Source organism: Daldinia loculata (assembly GCF_022478755.1).
Source record: "Daldinia loculata strain CBS 113971 unplaced genomic scaffold F4817scaffold_52, whole genome shotgun sequence".
Lineage (NCBI taxonomy): Eukaryota > Fungi > Ascomycota > Sordariomycetes > Xylariales > Hypoxylaceae > Daldinia > Daldinia loculata.
In genome coordinates, this window is record NW_026054906.1 from 194,342 (window position 1) to 216,117 (window position 21,776).

At 45.2% G+C, this 21,776-nt stretch overlaps 5 protein-coding genes across 5 annotated transcripts; 4 read left to right on the forward strand and 1 right to left on the reverse strand.

The window, feature by feature from the left end:
- Positions 1-308: 308 nt before the first annotated feature.
- F4817DRAFT_360876 (acetoacetate-CoA ligase) lies at positions 309-2,741 on the forward strand (the record flags this gene model as incomplete). Its single annotated transcript, XM_049306331.1, has 5 exons — positions 309-527; positions 655-1,238; positions 1,291-1,489; positions 1,643-2,559; positions 2,627-2,741. The coding sequence occupies 5 exons, from the start codon at positions 309-311 to the stop codon at positions 2,739-2,741; spliced, it is 2,034 nt and encodes a 677-aa protein (XP_049156064.1).
- A 210-nt stretch (positions 2,742-2,951) lies between these two features.
- On the reverse strand, positions 2,952-4,189 carry F4817DRAFT_360877 (Metallo-dependent hydrolase; the record flags this gene model as incomplete). Its single annotated transcript, XM_049306332.1, has 4 exons — positions 2,952-3,119; positions 3,190-3,865; positions 3,941-4,080; positions 4,142-4,189. The coding sequence occupies 4 exons, from the start codon at positions 4,187-4,189 to the stop codon at positions 2,952-2,954; spliced, it is 1,032 nt and encodes a 343-aa protein (XP_049156065.1).
- Positions 4,190-8,253: 4,064 nt separating this feature from the next.
- Positions 8,254-10,135, forward strand: F4817DRAFT_223165 (guanine nucleotide-binding protein subunit beta). Its single transcript, XM_049298838.1, has 5 exons — positions 8,254-8,554; positions 8,659-9,377; positions 9,432-9,521; positions 9,576-9,695; positions 9,752-10,135. The coding sequence occupies exons 1-5, from the start codon at positions 8,425-8,427 to the stop codon at positions 9,770-9,772; spliced, it is 1,080 nt and encodes a 359-aa protein (XP_049156066.1). The 5' UTR covers positions 8,254-8,424; the 3' UTR covers positions 9,773-10,135.
- A 4,646-nt stretch (positions 10,136-14,781) lies between these two features.
- Positions 14,782-15,729, forward strand: F4817DRAFT_360880 (thioredoxin-like protein; the record flags this gene model as incomplete). Its single annotated transcript, XM_049306333.1, has 2 exons — positions 14,782-15,423; positions 15,481-15,729. 2 exons carry the CDS (start codon positions 14,782-14,784, stop codon positions 15,727-15,729), a joined length of 891 nt encoding a protein of 296 aa, XP_049156067.1.
- A 2,135-nt stretch (positions 15,730-17,864) lies between these two features.
- F4817DRAFT_223287 (uncharacterized protein) lies at positions 17,865-21,033 on the forward strand. The gene has a single exon (XM_049298839.1). The coding sequence runs from the start codon at positions 18,413-18,415 to the stop codon at positions 20,354-20,356; it is 1,944 nt and encodes a 647-aa protein (XP_049156068.1). The 5' UTR covers positions 17,865-18,412; the 3' UTR covers positions 20,357-21,033.
- Positions 21,034-21,776: the final 743 nt, after the last annotated feature.

The following is a 21,776-nucleotide window of genomic DNA, read 5'->3' on the forward strand; positions in this document are numbered from 1 at the left end:
CGAGGCATTATTAAATTAAATACATGTTATTATAGAAAACATAATGTTAATAAACCCCCCCAGCCTTATAATGTTATATACCTACGGTTAAATTTAGAAAAAGAGGCATTAGACTTGTGGCTTTCATTTACAAGTTCAAGGCCGAATTACCTAGGTTAGGTATTTATATAATTAGCATCCTCGGCCAATGGTAAGCTTAACAGACTTACTCCGTGATATCTAAATATTATACCTCTCACAAGTACCGTCATAATTCTTCAAATTAGCTTTCCACTCATATTAAGAATACAAGGCTCCAAATATTCACGATGGCTGTCGATACCATATCTGAGCCAGCCGAGTTGTGGCGGCATCCAAATCCTACCTCAACCGAGATGTACAAGTTTCTAGAACACGTAAGGGGTAAATATGACGTCGAAATCGAAGACTATCCCACCTTACACAAGTGGTCCGTCGAGAATATCTCGGAGTTCTGGGAGGAAGTATGGCACTTCTGTGGCATAAAAGCGTCTAGGCCTTACTCATGTGTACGTGTCTTGGCATTATCAAAATCTACTACACGCAATACTCCCAAGTCCTAGAGGCTTAGATTAACTTGAGAATCGTTACCCCTATTTGTAAAATAAACACAATGCTTAACTTATCGCTCGATAGGTTTTACCGGACAATGCATCCATGTTCCCCAGGCCGGATTTCTTCTCCGGCGCACTGTTAAACTTCGCGGAGAACCTCCTATTCCCAGAGAATGCGGATATTGACGAGTCCTCTACCGCCGTCATCACGGTTACTGAAGTCGAAGAGCAGCTCGTATCGACGACATGGACTGAACTAAGAGAAGCAGTACGGCAGTGCTCTAACTCGTTGAGGGCTGCCGGCTTGAAACCCAATGATGTTGTCGCCGGATTCGTGTCGAACCACCATCAGGCTCTCGTAGCGATGCTATCTGCCGCCGCCATCGGAGCCGTGTGGACGGGAATAAGCCCGGATAACGGAGTAAGTGCCGTCCTGGATAGGCTAGTCCAGCTTGAACCCAAGGTCTTGTTCGCGGATAATGGGTCTGTGTACAATGGCAAATCATGGTCTGGTACGGACAAGATATCACAAGTAGTCGACGAACTCACGTCCAGGGGTTTAGAACTTGTCGTCGTTATAGGTAACGTCCAAGACTTCAACCTGGACTTGGAAGGGCTGGGCTCGAAGGGGGTAATGGCTAGAGAATACGAAAGCTTTTTGAAGAGGTATTCCCCTAAGAACACATTGGACAATACTGTTAACGTTAATACTATCTAGTGGCGGTGACGAACCCCTAAAATTCGAACAACTCCCACCATCACATCCCCTCTATGTCTTATTTTCTAGTGGTACTACGGGCTTGCCAAAGGCCATAGTCCACTCGGCGTTGGGTACGTTGATCCAACATAAGAAGGAGTTGTATCTTCATTCCTCACTGAATTCGACCTCAAGACTACTTTACTATACTACTACATCTGTACGTAGTACCATATTTTTATTCCCCCCTTTTTCAGGCCTATCCGGCAGCCAATACGTCCTTGTCGGGTTAACTAAAGGGCCATTTCTCCTGGATATGCCCGGGCTCCTTAAAGTCATCACTAGAAATGATTGTTAACTGTCGTCCCTATAGTGGATGATGTGGCATTGGAGCATATCAGCTCTTTCATGCGGCACGACCCTTATTCTATACTCCGGATCGCCCTTCAAACCGCACGGCTACCTCTCCCTACCCCGACTCCTCTCCTCGCTACGGGCAACTCACTTTGGCACCTCTGCCGCATACCTTACAGCACTTGAAACTAATTCGGTTTATCCAATTCAATCCCTCGACCTCTCTTCTCTGCAAGCAATCTACTCAACAGCTGCACCCTTGCCGCCATCAACTTTCTCTTTTGTATATAAGGCATTTCCTGCTCATGTCAATCTGGCATCTATTACCGGGGGTACTGACATCATTTCTTGCTTCGGTCTCCCATGCCCGCTGCTTCCTGTCCACGTGGGCGAAATTCAATGCGCGGCGCTTGGCATGGCCATTGACGTAGTAGACTCTATTAGCGGTACCCCGATGCCCGACGGAAACGGAGAGCTGGTATGCACAAAGCCGTTTCCCTCCCAGCCTCTGACATTCTGGGGACTTGGAGGCGATGCCAAGTACCGTGCTAGCTACTTTGAACGCTTCGATGGCATATGGCATCATGGCGACTTTCTACGGATGAACGCCAAGACGGGTGGTATTGTCATGCTAGGGCGTAGTGATGGCGTTCTCAAGCCTGGCGGTGTAAGATTCGGTAGCGCCGAGATCTACAACTTGTTGACGAAATTCTTCGGGGCTGAGATAGAGGATGCGGTATGTGTTGGACGAAGGCGAGAGACGGACCGCGACGAAACTGTCTGCTTGTTCGTGGTCATGGCCGAGGGGAATAAGTTCACCCCTGACCTACAAGAGAGGATTAGAGGTGTAATTCGGAAGGAATTAAGTCCACGGCATATCCCCGCTGTGATCGAAGAATGTGGAGCAGGAGTTCCGAAGACACTGAACGGGAAGAAGTACGTCTTCATTGCACTTCATCTGTTTCTATAGTGCAGTTTTGAATTATAGCTAACGTCTTACCAGAATCGAGGTTGCAGTTAAACAGATTCTTTCCGGAATCGACATCAAGACGAATACCAGTGTAGCGAATCCCGAATCTTTGGTTTGGTTCAAAGAATGGGCATCGACGCATAACTAGAACAGTGCAGAGTAACAAGATTCACGAACAGGGGAAAACAGCGTCATATGGTAGACTTTAGATATCGGTTGGGACTAGATGGAGATTCAGGGACATAGCCTTAAGATTCTAGCTAATGGAAAGGGGACGGTAAAATGTGAATAGGATGTATACTCGTCGCTTCACTTCGTGTTAATCATAGCCCTACGTAACAGGTCCGGATATTTGCCTTCACCACATGATCTCTCTTAACCTTGCCTTCTCATCATCGTCCGCAAAGATGACATCAATGCCCTTCCTTGCCAACGCTAATATTTCCTCTCGCTGTAGTCTAAAGTGCTCCTGTATAAGCCTCCATTCATTCGACAGCGGACTCCCAAAAACGCCTACATCGTCAGTCTAACCGGAATCTAGTCAGCTCAGTCCCATACGTAAGTACTCTTCCAATCCAATCCACATGTCAACTTACACAAGGCACAACAACAGGTCCATCAACCCGCCACCACTCCCCGAAATGATGCGCCTCGAAACTTCCAACAATCATCTTGGCGTGGACATTGCAGCTAAGACACAGCTCTAGCCCGATCCCCGGCCGCGCCGCTATCCGCCTCTTGACCCCCTCCGGGACGTGGATTACGTGGCCCAGCCGGTCCGGCATCCAGCTCATTATCGTGCTCAGCTCGGCTAAGCTAGCACTAGCCTCCGCCTCCGCGAAATGGATCGTCACTTTCAGTCCCGCGGCCTGTGCCTCTTTTATCGCGGGCGTGAATAGCGCTACATCCCCCTTCGTAGGGTCGCCACAGAGGTCGATTCCTACGACGCCTTGGCCCTGGGCACGGAATTGCTTCGCGAGAGTGACGACTTCGTACGCCTCAGCGAGGGTGTTGCGCCGGTCGATGGACAGGATTAGACGCGCGTGGAGTGTCTGCGTCTGCGCTTCCTCCTGCGCGATCGCCTGCAGCACTGCTGCTACATAACCTGCCTTATCCAAGCCCGCGGCCGGCATGGCGCGCGGTGTCGTCCTTAGCTCAAGGTACGCCACTCCGTCGGCGGCGAAGTCGCGCACGACGGATTTGGTGGAGTGCGCAAGGGACGGGGCGTCGTTAATTAGGTTGTAGATGTAAGAAGAGAAGAGGGGGAAGAAGCTAGGGAGATGGCCTCAGCTCTTATTATTATCCAGGCCAACATGTCATCCTTTATTAGGGCGGGCTACTTCTTACGTTGTGAGATCGTAGTCGTGTCTACCTAACGGCATCACGACTAGAGGGTCTTCCAGGTCGGTTTCTCCGGCTGCTTTCTTGACTTCCCAGATCTCGTGCAAACATTGCCGGCTTATACTGCCTGTTAGGTGTGCGTGGAGCTATTGTTTATGAAATGTATGTTAATATAATTAAGTATATTCGAGTGTTGATTTACTTTACCTCAATCTTGGGCATGGACTTGAAGTCCAAGTCCAGTTCTTGTTCCATGATGCCGTTTAGGACAGTTCCTTGGGGAGTTGGATTAATGTTCATCGTACTTGATCTATCAAATTCCTTAACTTAAAGTGATGCTGCTAAGGCTTCGCACAGGAGATATAGCTGGATAGCGGAGAGAACTTGTAGTTGAAACGTCTATGGCTAATTTTTAAGCTTAATACATACAGATAGTCGATATTCGTGTAAATGCGCACAGGCTAGTCGTCGGCTACTGATGATACTTAGAACCCCCCATTGGACGAAAATCACACGCTTTGCTCAGAAGGTTTTAGCGACGGGCAACGTCGACTAGTTATTTATAATATTAATAGTATCCGCGAGTCTAAAATAGATTCTTGTCTGATCGGGGATAGATTTACACTCAGTCAACTGCTTAGTATTATTCATCACTCGTATTATCTTCAATGTTCTTTTACTGGCAGGGTAAGATGACATTTGTCGCGTGGATGGTTACTATATATTTACATCTATGGTCAATAGCTTCACTAGTTCAACGAGATAAATCTGAACGGATCGTAAAATCGAATAAGCCTCGGTAAATGATATCGTATCCTATTTTTGAGTCTGGCAATCGATACTTATCAATAACTACGCCCGATGCTACACAGTGTCTAACAAACTGTCTGCTTGAGGCTTGTCAGATTCCTACCGAGTAACCCTTCTAGAAGTTCTATCTGCATACCTAGGTAGGTATTAGATCCATCCGATCCATCACGATATGTACGTTTCCGTAGTAAGCGATCCGTTCAACGGCCTTATTAAAGCAAGGCCGGAGTTCGTCGAGATGCGTAATGTTTGACGAATTAGTGTCACCACCAACTAAATCTTGTTCAGTCTTTGCCTCGGGTGTTTTCCTCCTCTCGTTGCTCAAATAAGCACTGCATATTTAGACCTTTGTACATGATCGGAACAAATAACCGAGTTAATCCTAGCCCTCTTATACTGCGCATCTTGGAATAACTTCGGTTTTTTCTTCTTATGTTGGTGGGAAACTGGTAGACTGGGTTGGTAGACTGGGTTACAATGGGAGTTGGGAGTTAGGAAGCTGGGGAGAGGGTCCATTGTCGGACCCGACGCCTTCGAGTCTAGCTAGTACCTTGCATAGGCGAAGATCGAGAATGCTTCATTAACGAGACCGTCGTGGCTAACGCGGTTAGGGCATGGACTAGGGACGATTCTGGTAGTATATCCGCATTGAAGGACCGTAATGAGCATGATTCCTTGTTCCCGTAGCAGCGGAGACTTTTCGCAGCTAAGCTATTTGGGCAAGGATATCTTATTAATCGTGTTGTGGCAGACCTAGGTATAGCATGGGGTCCTGGTGTGATAACGAAAACATACAATACCTGGCTTACATTAGTCTTAAGGTCACTAGACAATTATTCTTGACCGTCGTACGGGAGAAAACTGCAACTAATCTGTAAGAACTATTTGACAGGTGTATTAAACGATGGTTGGCTCTTGGCTCGTCTGCTGTGCCGCGAGCGTAGAATTGGACGCGAGGAGGCTAATTTAATAAGTCGGGGAACGGTGTTTCTCATCTAGAAACCCGAACTCAAACCGGGTTTTCTCCTTATCTTGACTCTACTGTGCTAGTGAAGTTGTAAGCACAAAGAGAAAGACAAAAGACGGATGATGTTCCTAGGACCTCAAGTCACAAAGGGAGGGCATGGGCATAGAAGAATTGTACTACTTTGCAAAAGCTTTGTCAACTTGCCTGACACCCTGCTCCTGTCAAATGCAAAAAATAAATAAACTAGACTGTCGGATTGGTGAAAACGCGAGGATGGTAAGCACTGGTATAAGATCTATTCGGGAGACGTGATCCGAATCTCCCCAGACCAGGTTTCTAAATCATTGTTCTTTCTAATAAGACGCATATATTGTCTGATGATGTATTTGTCACGGATGAGTTGTTCAAGTAATTAGAAAATGTAGACAGAAAAGAACGTCAATTTAAAAGCGATAAAACATGGAGAATTAAAATAGTCGGCCTATTTTACTCGATATAAAATGCGACAGCGTATTAAATAAAAATACGTATCATAAGTACCTAACATATCATAAATGTCGGCTTTTACTATGTTATGTAATCCGTACATAACTGACTGTTACGCAAGCGAAAAAGGCATCAAAGTACCGAAGCCCGAGCGCTTACTTACCTAGGTACACACATGCGGCGTAATTACTTGTCGTAGCGAATAGAATGCCTCATTAGTCAGTCCTATCATTCCCCCTTTTAGCTAATTGCAGCGCGGCCTGGGACTTCACTGGCAGATTGATACTACAAATATTTGAACTGTCTGTACATATTTAAATCTTACATATACTACATCGCCCGGTAGGTATTTGGTGGTTGCATGTCGCTTACCACATCGCACACTATGTATATACGTTTGTGCCGGAATGGTTTTTTTCTCCTTTACAATACCGTCTAGAACAATAATGCTCTAATTGGATCTGATGGACAGGCCAAGACAACTAAAGGCCGTATTATTATTTAGCAGTAAATATCGATGTAAATGAAAGGAGGCATTGTACATGGTAGGTACACATGCTATGTGGGTACTTATTTTTTCATGTTAAAATGGTAGTACATTAGCGTTAAGATATGAGGCCTAAGTATCGTACTTTTACAGTAAGTAAAAACCAGACCGTATATTTACCGTTTAAAGCTTTAATACTATTCGAATGCATGAACGTTTTATTATAACTTTCGTTATATATATAATTGGTATATTTTTGGTTGGTTATTTAAACGGTTTATATAATTACAAATGGTTTTTTTTAACCAACGGTTTTTTTGCGGTTTTAATACGGTTTAAAAAAGTGTAATATTAGTAAATAATTAAATAAAAAAGTTGCGATTATTACCTTATATATTTAAGTAATATAAGCTATACGCGCTCGTATATAATAATGTATTTAAATAGTAACCTCGTAGCCGTAACCGTAGCCGTAATTGTAACACGTTTAAATGTAAAAATGTAAAAATGTAAAAATGTATAATATAATTGTTATATATATTAATATGTAAAATGTAAGTAAATAAATAAATACGTATAATAATATATATATATATTTTTTTTTATTTATTACACCTTTTTTAACCGTATTAAAACCGCAAAAAAACCGTTAGTTAAAAAAAACCATTTATAATAAAAAAACCGTTAATTTAAAAAAACGTTTAATTTTAAAAATACCGTTATAAAGCAATATCATTAGTAAATGTAGCTACTGTTTTTCTTTCGTATTAAAATGCGCAATTATTCAAACAATTATACCGTGAATATACGGTATTAATACGGTCTTAAGGTTTTATATACTAACGTTAATGTACTTTAAATATTAATGTTTGTTCGGGCGGTGCGATCTGCATTAGTTTGTACATAGAATGGTACATAAGTGTATACACAAATGAATGTTACCTAATGTACCTAACCATGCCAAATGTACATATGCATGCCCTGGAATAGGCGGGAGAATGGCAAGAATGGCAAGGAAGAATTAGAATTGCAGTACCAACCTACATACAAATAAGTACACCTAGGTCTCCATATATTTTGATGCATTGTACATGCGCTATCTCCGGGTACTTAGACTTAACTTAGCTTACCTTACCTCCTGTTCCTGCTCCTACTCCTATGTACAGCCTACAGCACTTGCTACTCCTTCCAGATTGCTGGTCGCTGCCTTCCTTCTAGCCCTTTCTTGTCTTGCCTTGATTACTTTTTTCGATCTCCAAATCTGAAGGCCAGTGACCTTTTTTTACTATCTTACAACTTACACGCAACCAAATCCATTTGACCTGACTTCCTTTTAGCACTTGGCATTTAGCACTTAGCAGCACGCTGAAGTCCTGTCCTCTCCACACTTTTCCCATTCTTTCGCCCTGACAATTAAGTCAATCTCTTCTACTACATCTCCGAGTGTGGCCTAGCCGGAGCTTTATTTTATTTTGATTTTTAACCCTTTTAATACTGGTCAGAGCACTTCGACAAGGACCCCCCTGGAGCTTGTCTTCCCTCCTCACCCTTACCCCGAGTTGATTTCCAACCTCACACCTTTTCTCTCTTTTTTACCCCCTTCGGTGTCCTCTACGCTATTCGCGATCTCCAAATCAACTCTATCCACACCGCTTGACGACACCCGTCGTTCATCACCGTCCATCCAATTCCCTCGCTGCTCCTTGGTCCTCTCCTTGACACACATCCATTGCCGCCGCTATGGACTCGCAACGTCCGAACGATGTGTCGCCCGAGGCCATGCAGGCGCGCATTCAGCAGGCGCGACGCGAGGCTGAGAACTTGAAGGATAGGATCAAGCGAAAGAAGGATGAATTGGCCGATACTACTCGTGAGTTATCCTTCTCCATCGATTGATAATCATCTCCAGCATTGCAAACGCGTTGCAATAAAATTGATGCGCTTCATTCTAATACTTATGTCTGTCGCTTTTAGTTCGCGCCGTAGCACAGCAATCTCACGAAGCAATTCCCCGAAATCAATTAATGAAGACAAAGAGGACGCTAAAGGGACATCTGGCTAAGATCTATGCTATGCACTGGTCGACCGACCGAAGACATCTAGTATCCGCCTCGCAAGATGGCAAGTTAATCATTTGGGATGCGTATACGACGAACAAAGTTCACGCCATCCCCTTACGGTCATCATGGGTTATGACCTGCGCTTACGCCCCGAGCGGTAATTATGTTGCCTGCGGTGGTCTCGATAACATCTGCTCCATCTATAATCTCAACCAGAACCGAGATGGGCCGACACGCGTAGCTCGTGAGCTATCTGGCCATGCTGGCTATCTATCTTGCTGCCGATTCATTAACGACCGGAGCATCCTTACTTCGTCTGGTGACATGACTTGCATGAAGTGGGATATCGAGACCGGAACAAAGGTTATGGAATTTGCCGACCATCTAGGCGATGTCATGAGCATCAGTCTGAACCCTACGAATCAAAACACATTCATATCCGGCGCTTGCGACGCATTCGCGAAGCTATGGGATATCCGTGCCGGCAAGGCCGTGCAGACATTCGCCGGTCACGAGTCCGATATCAATGCCATCCAATTCTTCCCGGATGGCCATTCATTTGTAACAGGATCTGACGACGCGACGTGCAGGCTGTTTGATATTCGAGCAGATAGGGAACTCAATCTCTACGGGGTAAGTGGCTGAGGCGAGATAACCCCTGCCTAATGAATGCTAATATTATAATAGTCTGAATCCATTCTATGTGGTATCACTTCTGTTGCCACTTCTGTTTCTGGTCGCCTACTATTCGCTGGATATGATGACTTCGAATGCAAGGTATATATTTATCTATTCCGCTACAATTAAGCTAGATTGGCTAACGGTTTTTAGGTATGGGATATCACCAGAGGAGAGAAGGTCGGATCCCTCGTAGGTCACGAGAACCGTGTCAGCTGTCTGGGCGTTAGCAACGACGGTATCAGCCTGTGCACGGGCTCTTGGGACTCTGTGGTAAGTTTTTGTCACCTGCATTTTGGACGGACTCGGAATACGCTAACACTCAACAGCTCAAAATCTGGGCATACTAGGTGGACGTCTATGTCGAGATGGAGCATTGTTACGTGGATCACCCGCGTAGCTGTTGCTCCCCCTTTTCAGACGAATATTTTGAACTAATTTCAACCTGTCATGCATGACGAATCGTTTAGGTTCGATGCTCTCAGGACGAAGTCACGACAGCCTTTTCCAGCAACTATTTTCCTTACTGGCCTGTGTTGTACTCGATTCCCACCGGACTACTGTTCGCCGCTGCCGACCGAGGGGCCAAGGGAGTGTATAGTTCCCGGCCCTGTTCACTTTTAGATACCTCCATAATATCATATTTCTCTACCCAATTCGCATCTGTCAGCTAGTCTGCTAATATACCGCCTCGGACTTGATTGGTAATAATTTACAACGCTCGGTTCGACCTCTACTCTTCGAAGCTAGGCACCGGGCACCTTGATTTACAAGACGAAGATGCGGTATGGTGATTGGGCTTCTTCTTGAACCTTTGGGCTTTGCTTCCCTTATGATTCAGTTCAAAAATTTCGGCGACTCGATACACGGATACAGTCTTCTCCCCCTTTATGGAGGCATGTTGATATGAAAAAAGGCTTTCACCCGGAAACAAAAACACTTCTTGCGCGTCTACTTGATTCCTGTTTATTGCCTTTTCCCGCCCCTGATATCACTATAGTAGATGGAGGGGGGAGGTATTGATTGGTATTTTTTCTTCTGTGGATAAAAGGAAAAATCACTTGAGTGTGGTGACCTATTTACTGAGTCCAGTGGAAGGGGAGGATGTGCAGTATTTGGGTTTTTCGTGGTGGCTGGTCATCTTGCGGGTGTTTCTTAGAGGTCGTCTCTTATCGGCGTATCCTTCCTTAGTACTAGGCCCTAGTACTAGGGAAATCGAGTCGGCTAGGTGCAGCTGAATGAAGTAGGGGCAAGATGAACACATTCGCATCCGGCATTGTACCGGCTCTTCCCTTACTGTCTGTACCATAGTCATGTCATACTGAACGCTGAAATCATCCAAACTAATTTGGTATCTAAAGTCATCATGTTGTCTTACTGCTTGGTGATATGTTTCTTCGGATAGCTCCTTCACGCAAACGTATACCAGATTAGTCCTAAGGTAGATGCTATACCAGGTAAGCAATGTAAAAGTATATCTATGTCGATGGTGATTAGAGGTCGTAGTGAGACCCTACGTGGTTAAGGGTCATCTAATATTACGTAGATTCAATCCATGTCTCTATCAACTAGGAGCTTATACGTCATTTGTCTGCGTTCATTGGTAGTCGTCCCGACGCAGCCTATGCTCAAAGAGGGTTTACGGTTTAATAAAATGACTGTTATAGCTTGTCGTTTGGGCATTTGGTCGCGCCCGCTATCTCCAAGTTGAGCACTATTGCTTTGTATACTTTGTAGGTTATTTTCTGGAACATATGTTAACTTGTGACGACATAACTAACAGAGAAGTGATGTAGTTGGAAGGGGTATTCTTTGTCTTGAAACTACGTCACTTGGGTATCGTCATCTATCATTACGTATTCGTAAGGTTGACCCTTAAGACTTCTGCGGCTAGTACTAGGTGTATGTGAATCCGGGGCGTGATCTGGGGTATAGGTAAAAAAAAAATACTAATAACATGATACGCTTGTCACTGTCTTGCCTCGTACGTCCTCTAGAAGCTGATGTCTTTTCTCTATCAGTAAGATTTATGACTTATTTGCTCTAAACGCTTTCTTGGTGACTCGTGACCAACATAGAAGGGTGGTGAAGCCTCGTACGTGATAGAAGAGTATGATAGGCAAAGTGGCATACTCGGTGCTGCCCTGGCCCCATAGATGACACTGTTGGAACCTTGGTCCGCTAAGACGCCTAAAACAAAGAGCTCTTATATAGATTAGTGATCTAGTCTCGGCTACTTAGGTTTGTAGCTCTTTGTTCTCCGGCATGGTTGTATAGGTACTCGCTCCTCGCCCGTATCTTCGGCGATACGGTATATTAAAGGGAGACGTTCATAATTATGAGATAATCTAGATCGCGTATAACAAATATAACCTATCCATAAGTTAGTTCAACTATTCCTATACCTACTACTTAGGTAAGAAAACTTCAACCTAGATCTGAAGTTTACACGCCTACATATTATAGTGGCAATGTTAGGATTCTAGACGAGACAAGTAGAAAAATTGATGCTCTCAGTATGTGTACCTAGTCACTAGTTTTTATACCTGTCCAAGTTTAGATCCAGGTTTAGATTTCCTTGCGGAGCAACGAAGTTATTTCCAGGTCTTGTAGGTCCATCATAAGCAGGTAGTCCACCATACTAAGGAAACTCTCTCGAGGAATATAGAGTATTAGAGGGGGATAGGCCTATATCAAACGCCATACCAGATTGGGGACTTACAGATGAATCGGAGGACTATTAAAGTAACAAGTATACACGTCTCAGTTATACAGTTAAATACCATAGCGTGCTCTGGGTTATTAGCCTATAGTAGGTATGATAGGTCTTACCTATAGAACAGCGTACCTCGTTTATACACCTACCTAGTTAGTCGAAATATTTAACGTACCTATATCTACGCTGACGCTCAATTCTAGGAGATACGAGTTAATTGATGATATGTATCTCCCGGAATGCCAACCAGCTTCGGATGAACCCTCTGGCCAATAAAAATTCAGTTAAAGACCGGCACTTACTACGTGAGGAAGGCCCCTCTACGTTCGAACCAGTCGGAAATTTTACGGCGTAAAGGGGATTGCCCCTGTCGCTAACTATCATTTTGAGAGAAACATTGACAATGTGTCGAGGCCACAGCTACATAGTACACTTGTGGTAAGCAATAGTAATTTATAACAAATATGTATGCCCATATTGGTCTGGGGTCGGTTTAGAACCCTGACAGGACCACCAAGACGCCAGTAAGTTGAGATATTCAACGTACCGATGGACAACGAGGACCACGAAACTTCTCCGGACCCCAATCCACACATAGAGCCATAGATTCAGATCTCGGTTATCTATTAGCAAGATCTGCGGATGACAGCAGCTCCTCAAGGCAGCCCTAGTGGAGGTTGAATTAAATTAGCTACAAACTTGGCATAGTACGACGTCGTAAAATGTCGTGCATGACGCATTGTCCTGTTAAGATGAACAGCTATACTCGGCGTAGACGGTAGTGAGTTAACTATGAAGGTCGTGCTGCTGGTTTTGGACAACCTATAAGACGGTGTCGGCATAGCCGATATGAATAAGATTGGAGTTATTTTTAGGCAAGGCAGCCCCCTTTTCCACTTATACCCCGGTTCCATTTTGCCATCGCCCCCCGGCCCCCCCCAAACTACCTAGTAACTAGTCTTTGTTATGCCTTCCATCTTACAGATATCGAAGTTCTAGAAGTATTCCGTCAACAATAAGTTTATTGGAGTTTAGCACAATGGCAATGAAATCGGAGCCTTGAACATGATCCTCCTTACCTTATTCGCTTAGATGTCAGATGATAGATAGAACATGCCGTCAGGGGTTTACTTCGTAGCATTTAATAACTTTGTAACAACTCTTCAACTTTTCCCATTAGGCTATTCGCACTTCAACGCTAGATTGGGTACTTACGTCTTGCCACACAGGAAATAGTGTCTCTTACTCTGCGCTTTATGTACATACTAGCCGTTCTCTGGATATTTTCTCGGATTGGAAGATTGGAAGGCCTAACACTTGCAAGTTGCAACGGACGTTTTATTATTAGAACGGATCGAACTTAGCATAGCGTCCCTCCGCGGACAATAACAGTATGACGTATATGGCTGGCATTCCCCAGCTCGCTTTCGCATTTACACTACATAGGTACACTAGATACACTAGACACACTAGACACACTAGACACAATGCTGTTGGAAGCTGATTCTTTGAGGTACAGGGTCCGTCAAAAAGTAAATACGAATTATTGCTCTTCGGATCAACACCCATATCGTCACCATTGCCTCGCATCACGTATAGCAACTTTCTTGTTCTCCGCACCTTGTTTGATTAGCAAACCGTATAATGTAGTATTCACATCATATCAAACAATGCTATATGTTGTAAGTAAGGAAATAGTTAGTAGGTAGAACTATTGATACGGGGTTGGAGACAAGGTAGTTCGCAAGCAAGAAAAAGAAAAACCCTGACTATTGATGGTTCAACTACCGCCATGTTCTTTTTTCCACGATTTAATCCTTGTCGAAGCATCGTATTGACACCAGGCAACGCCGCATCCCAATCCGGCGGATGTGTGTACGTGTACGGCTCGGCGGTGCAATTGTCCTCTTTATTTCGCCACGCCTTCCTTCCACATGTTCGTAGGAACAATGGGAACGATCAGTATATAACCAGTCGTTCAATTGTTACCCTACGATGCACTCTCTTGAAAGAAGACAAAGTATTCGAGTATAACTATTCAATACTCAAGTAGCTAAGTATCTACCTTGGCGGTTGGTGGTACATGAATTTATAAACAAATTTGCATGGTTAGTGGAACCTAAAAACATAACCATACATATTCTCTAACATAGCGCACTGCTCAATTACATAGAGACTAGACCTGATAGGCTCTATTTTGTGGCGTCTGAAACATTCTGACGCATGCCGCAGTCCTTCCTCCGTAACTCCTTTCTTCTGATTCTTCCTATTCTTCCTTCCTATTAGTCGATTTTAGGCATTGTTCCAGAAGCATTCCTTTTTTTAGTCCTTGCATTCCATGCAAGACCTTAACTTTACATAACGACCTTGCCAATCTTGCCAACGTTACTAGCCCTCGTTCATCCCTTCTTTTGGAAAAGCTGGGTCGTTGCGGTGTACATCAAGCCTATCCTGCCCTATTTTGCTTCTTCCCTCCCACCAAAACCCTACGACATCCACACAATCCACATCCCTCCCCCAGGACAGGCTTCCCTGTCTATTTGAATCTTCCTTGTCTTACCTCGTGGTCACGCCCACACCGACTGAAACCTATCACATATATCAATCCTCTCACCCCCTCCTCTCGTCTTTTACTAGCCCATCATGACATCTACATCCGCAAACGTAAACAATAACCCTACTCCTGCCCAGGAAGAATTTCAAGACTTCCTCGAAAAGAACACTGACCACGGTTCACGAGTACACCCCGAAGATCGTGACGACGCTCGGAGAGAGGCCGAGAAATCCGACGAAGACGAAGACGAAGACGAAGACGAAGAAGATCGTTATCGCAACGCACAGATAGAAGCAGCCATGCGCGCCCCTAGTTTAACAGGCGATGTAAAGCTGCCACCAGCAAGCTTCAATTCGGGCCACAGTACTGGTGTAAAGGGCGTCATTGCCGATGCCCGTGCCTATGAACAGGCTCGTCAGAACAAGTGGCGAAGCAGAGTTCGTGCCGCTCGCCAATCAGTATTCGGAAAGGGAGAAGGAGCTCGTTCCACTGGCTCACATAGCGGCGACAGCGAAGATGACGAAGACGAGGATAGCTTTCTCCAACAATGGCGGGAGACGCGGAGACAGGAGCTCGAGAAGGAGGCTACGAATGGCATTCGCACCCGGAGAACAAGCCCAAGCCTGAGAATGTTTGGACGCTTCGATAGTGTCGACGCATTAGGATACTTGGATGCTATCGAGAGGGTGGGAAGAGATACGGTTGTGGTAGTATTCGTTTACGACCACGAGGTTAGTCAATTCCTCTCTACAGTTGCCTACACGAGTGCGTACTAATCAGATAAATAGTGTCAAGTATCAGGTCTCATTGAATCGGCACTACGACCACTAGTCACTTCTCATCCCGAAATACATTTTGTTAAAGTTCACTACGAAGACATAGAATTTGACAATGCCGCCGTACCTACAGTCCTTGCGTATCGGAACCAAGGCGACCTGTTTGCCAACCTGACGGGCATTATCGACATGATCCCCGACGATGAGGACTTTGACAGTGACTCGTTGAAAAGGATTTTCAAGAAGCATAGCATCATATAAGGCTTCTTGGGTCAACTCTTGAAAGCATACGCTGGCGTTGCTACTTCACTTATGAGAGCGCGATCTCTAGTCAGTGTTCGACCGACTCGAACTAATATATGGCACGTTAGAGAGGATAGGTAATACGATAGGGTTACCCGCTCGTCAAGATGAATGTTGCATTACCTCGCGACACATTTATGAACGAGTTAAATTTGGTGGCCCCCAAATCTTCTATATCTAGAAGCATCATAACTCCATTTTAGCCGTCGGCCTGTCCGGTTGGTTATACCGAGCCAGTTCTACAGGATGGTGGTCAGCTCGCACTTATAAAGATTTGCGAAGCGTTTAGTGATGGATTCTATGGACGATGAGAATGACGGTGCTAGGAACGACGATAATGATGGGGTAGATGAAGGGCGCACGAGTGATTTTGCGATATCCCATTGATGTTACTACAACTCAGGAGTACAAGAGAGGCACGGACGGTATAGATTCGATCTAAGGCTAGTTATCTATTAGACATACATTGGTTTTTGAGACCAACGTTATGGCCGGCGAGGGAATCCCTTGAGGACTTCCAACTGCTATGTCATAACTTAATAATACCAACTTGACCATACCATATCGATATTGTCTCCGTAAGCTATATTCAGGTGTGATGTTGTATTCCCAATCTCATTCTGTGTTATGCTGCAATAGGCTATAGGTTAGGTCGACATATATATTATCAGTCCTGCATTAACGGTACACCAGCCTTGCGTCGAGATTATGGCCGGTGGGCTGGATCCAGGGCCTTCTCATGTATTCCCGGGTATAAGTTCGTTCGCCGTGATAGGTTTGATTTACGTGTCCATGTACCTATTAGATAAACTTGGTGATCCAAAAGGTGATCCATTAAGGTGAGCTATCCATTTTCTAAAGGATCCAATTTAACATGTACCTAATAGTTGCGTCCTAGTGCCCGATATACTACATGTAAGAATGGAGACTGAATCAAGGCTGAATTAGTGGATTAGTGGGTTAGTGGACATCGTATCTAACCTAAACATTTCTATACTGTGACTTTAGGTAGTTACATGTAGATAAAACATAGTACGTACTCGTAGTGCAACAGTGCAGCTCATCTGAACCCCCACCATTTCCCGCGTCTTATCAACAAGGCATTAAACTTGTTATTCTCCTCTACGTCCTGCTTCTTCTTGTGGATGCTATCGACCTGAAGTTAGACACGCAAACAGGAGATTCGTCCAATCTGATACATTTCAGCTTCTTTCTATTCCCGCCGTTTCCTCGACTACCTATCATAATCTTTTCGAGGCATGCAAATAAGTGCATCCTTGGAATATAGGTAGGGTCCATTACCTAGGTAAGGTACCTATCTTGACTTGTCTGAACGGTGCCTAGTCCTGCTAGTGCAGATCTTCCTCCACCTGACCTAAAGCATTGGATGTACTCTCTTCTACCTCTGATTGTCCTATTCTCCTATTCTCTATATCCTACATTACACCTGCTGACCTGGAGGACAAGTCGTGGTCGGTCTTAATGTTCCAAACTCGATACGGACGTTCACGGCCCAACTTTGACCAATTTTCCTGACTTCCTGTCTCAAGTGCGCACGCGCACCTAATTACTTACTTCAGTATCGGGATACCTGAGCAATCTGCCTGCCTCGCGCTAGGGATTATACCTACCTACATAGGAATTCCCTAAGGTCCCCATCAGGAATTATAGTACTTGCATGTACCTCGGTACATACATCGTAATTCCTAAACTCTAAGGTGAGAATACCCCGCCCCCTCCATGTCCTCCATGTGTTATCCGCGCGCCGTAATACGTAAGATGGGTGACTTCTAATTCAGTAAGGCAGCTTCACGCTGTTTTACCTACTTGCCTTAATTGCCTTACAACTTACCTTTTACTTGCCTTACCCATCCAACTATTACCCAACTATTATCCAACTACCAAAATACCCAACTGCTATTCACAGGTAAATCACTTACTTACTACTCATCCAAAACCATCCAACCATCTCGTCTATCCCACATTCGCCTTCTTATCCCTTCCCCCCATCCTCCCACTTACAAGGCAGCACTTACCCCCCCTCGCCGGAACATTTACAGCGTGCGTATTTGTATGTACATAAATCAATCATATGAAGAAGACAAGTCTTGCCTCATCTTTCGCTTTCGCTGTCGCTGCCTACATTTCCTTACCTTTACCTAACTTGCCCACTTGCATGTACTGTTTCATTATACTGTTTTATAACTTTTGTCCGGTTTAGATACCTAACCCTACTTCGCCTGGAGCCTACATATGTATTCTTCTGACTTTACTTTCCCTTCTCCTCTTCCGTATTTCAAGGAACGATCAACAACCCTCGAGGAACTCTGCTGAACATACGAGATTACTTAGCTGACACTTCCCTTTTTAATTCGTCTAGGTATCTAAGCCCCACGGCCCTTTCTTGTCCAGTATCTTAGGTATATGCAACTTGGACATTTCGACTCCATCCTATCTGGGGCAATTTAGTTGTCTGATACCGATATTCGCACCTTACAACCTCGTCAGGACCCATAATACCTTCTGTTTGCTCGCTTATAGCCTGCCGCGTGTTCTGTCATCCTCTTTTGGTTTACCATTCCGCAACGGTAAACTTGAGGTATGACGTGATCTTGCAAAAGGCGTCTTGTTCTACCGCGTAATGGAACAGCCCGAACCATCAACACCTACCGATATACCGACTGCTGTTCCCCATTCATCTACCGACCCTCCTACCCATTCCACTGCAGCCGGGTCGAGTCAAGCAAACAGCCTCGACCATACTTCCAACTCTGTACCCTCACTCCGATTTCCCCGGCCCCTAGGCAACCGGCAGCTTACGAACTGGATCTCGTCCAGCTCTCCCGACATTATGCAGCCAGAAAACTTCCCAGATGATGACCCCAGCCTGGCCGAGCTGGGCTACGACGTCATCGGTACCGATGGCGAGAGCCAGGCCGAGTCTACTGCCAGTTCCCTCGACTATCAAAGGACTGACGATGTCCAGAGCCTAGTTGGTACCGATACCGGCACCGACGTCGATGCCAACGAAGTCGATACCGACTCCTCCTCCGACGAAGAGGAAGAGGAGGAGGAGGCTACTACACTAAATGAAACCGCTGTAATCAGCACAGTTAACGACACCATTGTCGAATACGCTGCTGAGACCGATGACGAAGATGCCGATGTGGAGACACTCGCGAATCAAAGCCTCGAGCACCCTACAAACTTCTCCCAGCATGGCATACTAAGCTTACCACGCCGAGCAGAGATCGACCAAAGCCAGGCCCGGGAAGCTCTTGCGGAAATGCACAAGTTGCCTTCTCAAGACACAGTACTAGGCAAAGAAGATTGTGCACATCTGCTTTCTCCTGAACACGGGGATTCGGAGGATCATATTTCAGAAAGCTATCGCTCGACACTCAGGTTTATTCAAGGGAATTACCGTATCTTAATTGCCCTATCCGGATTTGCTGTTTTCTACGGCCTAGTAATCACTGGGAAATACTTCCTGTTCAGTCCGCCGACACCTAAAGTCCTATCCACTGTCCCGGTAGCCTCGATCTCTTCCGCGGCCGTCCCCTCTCCCCTTGGAAACCCCATATCTACTTCTGTATCCACTCCAACTTTGACCAATACTCAAACCCAAAAGGCGTTGCAGACTAGTAGTACTTCGCCAAGTGGCCTTGTCTTCATGTCATTTGGGAAAGATAAGGACCAGACGGACGCCACCAATCGGTCCCAACCACAGACCATCTGCTCGGCAGAACTATATGATCGAAATGAGATCATAGTAAAAATCCCCCAGAGTATCAAGTCTGCCTGGCTCTCAAAAGACGCCATATTGATTGCCGTGAGTCGGGGCCTGTACGATATCCCGACCAAGGTGACCTCTGTAGACGAGGGCTTCTTGATTCAGGTACCTCTTGAGGAGGCATATAATGTCCTGGCCGTATCTATTGCCACAACTTCGAAGCCTAAGGTTAAGGAGACCTTTCACGTCGACTTCGGCAGGAACAAATTCATAGATGCTCTTGATGCTGGAAAGCAGCTGGTCAGAGGCTTCGCACAGAAATTTGTCGACACCGTCAACGAGACAACGGCATGGGTTGAGGAGACTTACATACCGGCTCTGGATGTCATGTCGAAACAAGTCTGCAGCCAAACATCATCCGTCTCCGACACCTTATTGCAGGGATTTAAAGATGTCGCTAACGCCGTCCTCGGTCTCCCTTCCCATCTTATCTCGCAGATTATTGCCCAGATTAAGCGGTCCTTCGTCGACGACGATCTAGCACGACGTCAGCATCAAGCACAGTTGGAGCTTATGAAAGGGGCTCGAGATCTCCGCGACGAGCTTACGTTACGCTACCTTTCTGCGCAGCTCAGATCTAAGCTCTGGTGGCTTCGAGTACAGGGGAAGACGGATGAATACCAGCGTTATCTCTCGAAGGCAGAGGCCTACTTAAAAGAGAGGGCTGTCGAAGCCAAAGCAGCTAGGCAGGAAAGAGCCGAGTATGTCAAGAAACAGGTACGGTCACGGCAAAAGAACGAGCATGAGGAGACGAGAGGTTCTTTCTGGAATAAGCGCACGAGGGCCTCCTAGGCGTAATCCGCTCGTTCTAGACATTTTAATTACATGGTTGGCGAGAGTGAACTCAGGGACGGCGTTGGGCTTGGGTGATTTGGTGGTTTTTGCTGGTTATCTTGTCCTCGGTTATCTATCCTGACACCACTACAGAACAAAGCGGTGCTTCCCTTGAATCCCCACTTTATCTCTCTCTTCGACTCAGTTGCTGCGTCGATGATACATGTACACAAGGATGGACTACCGGGAGTATGACAGGATGTTCTATTCCCCCCTTTTCTTCACGTTTGAGCGTCAGGGTTACTCGGGGATAACGAAGTTCAGAGGCTATACGTTTTACATGTGTTCTTAGTACTAACCCTATTTGGCATTGTCAGGCGGTGGTGGCCCTACATAATGAGCAGAGGATGAATCGTCGTCCGCTCTAGGGATATTGTTGATAGTCGCCGGGCATAGAGCTCGAGAGCTATTACTTTGACTTCGTAGTGGTTTGTCAATAAGATAGAACCTGAGGAACCCTAAGCATATGACCAACTAATAGACCACGGAAAATACATTGCTTTTGTGCTTGTAATTCTTATCACGTTAGTGAGATAGTATGCAAGGTGATATGCTCTCGTTTCTGAGCTGAGCTCCCGTGGTGAAGATTCATTGTTGCTCAACTACTATAATAGTCCTAACCAGGTAATTTAAAGCTGATTCTTTGACGAGAGGCTTTCTCCTTTTCTTTATTCTATGCTATACATGATACAGCTCGCTTGGATTTACCTTGGCGCCTTGTGGTTCTACAATGTGAGACTCTAACTAGGCGAGCCTAAAGAGATATCTAAACGAAGCTGGATATACGTACGAATAATTGTAGGTTATATCTCTGTAGGTAGCTACTTTAGAACCCCAAGGACTAATCTACACAGCATAAAGGATTACATAACGGACAACTAAGCTCTTAATCTATGAGTTGTGATGTTGATAATGACGAGGCTCTCTCTCGTGGGGTACCCTGATGGTGTGTCTCCATGCGACTTAAGTTGCTGTCACTTGGTAACGGTACCTGATATCTTGGCTGTAATATGACTATATTGATTTCTTTACCTTCATGCTTGTGTATTTACCTTATTTCAATTATACGATAGCTCTACATATATCTGTCACAAGTTTGAAGTTATAAGTAAAAGTATTAGATAGGGAACGTTGTATGTCATTGTCACATGTACAAATAATTATGTACATGTACTCAGGGTACCTACATAGGTAAAGAGGTAAGTAGTTCTTACAGCTGCTAACTGTCCGTCGGTCCCCTTTCTCACCTGATAAGAAAATGGGTCTTCGGTGGGGGTTACTTGGTGCCCGACCTGCCGACCTTGGGAAATCACAACTTTGTGGTCCACCATTCAGGGCAGCAGGGGGGAGGAAAGAGAGGGCGGATAGGCAGGTATGA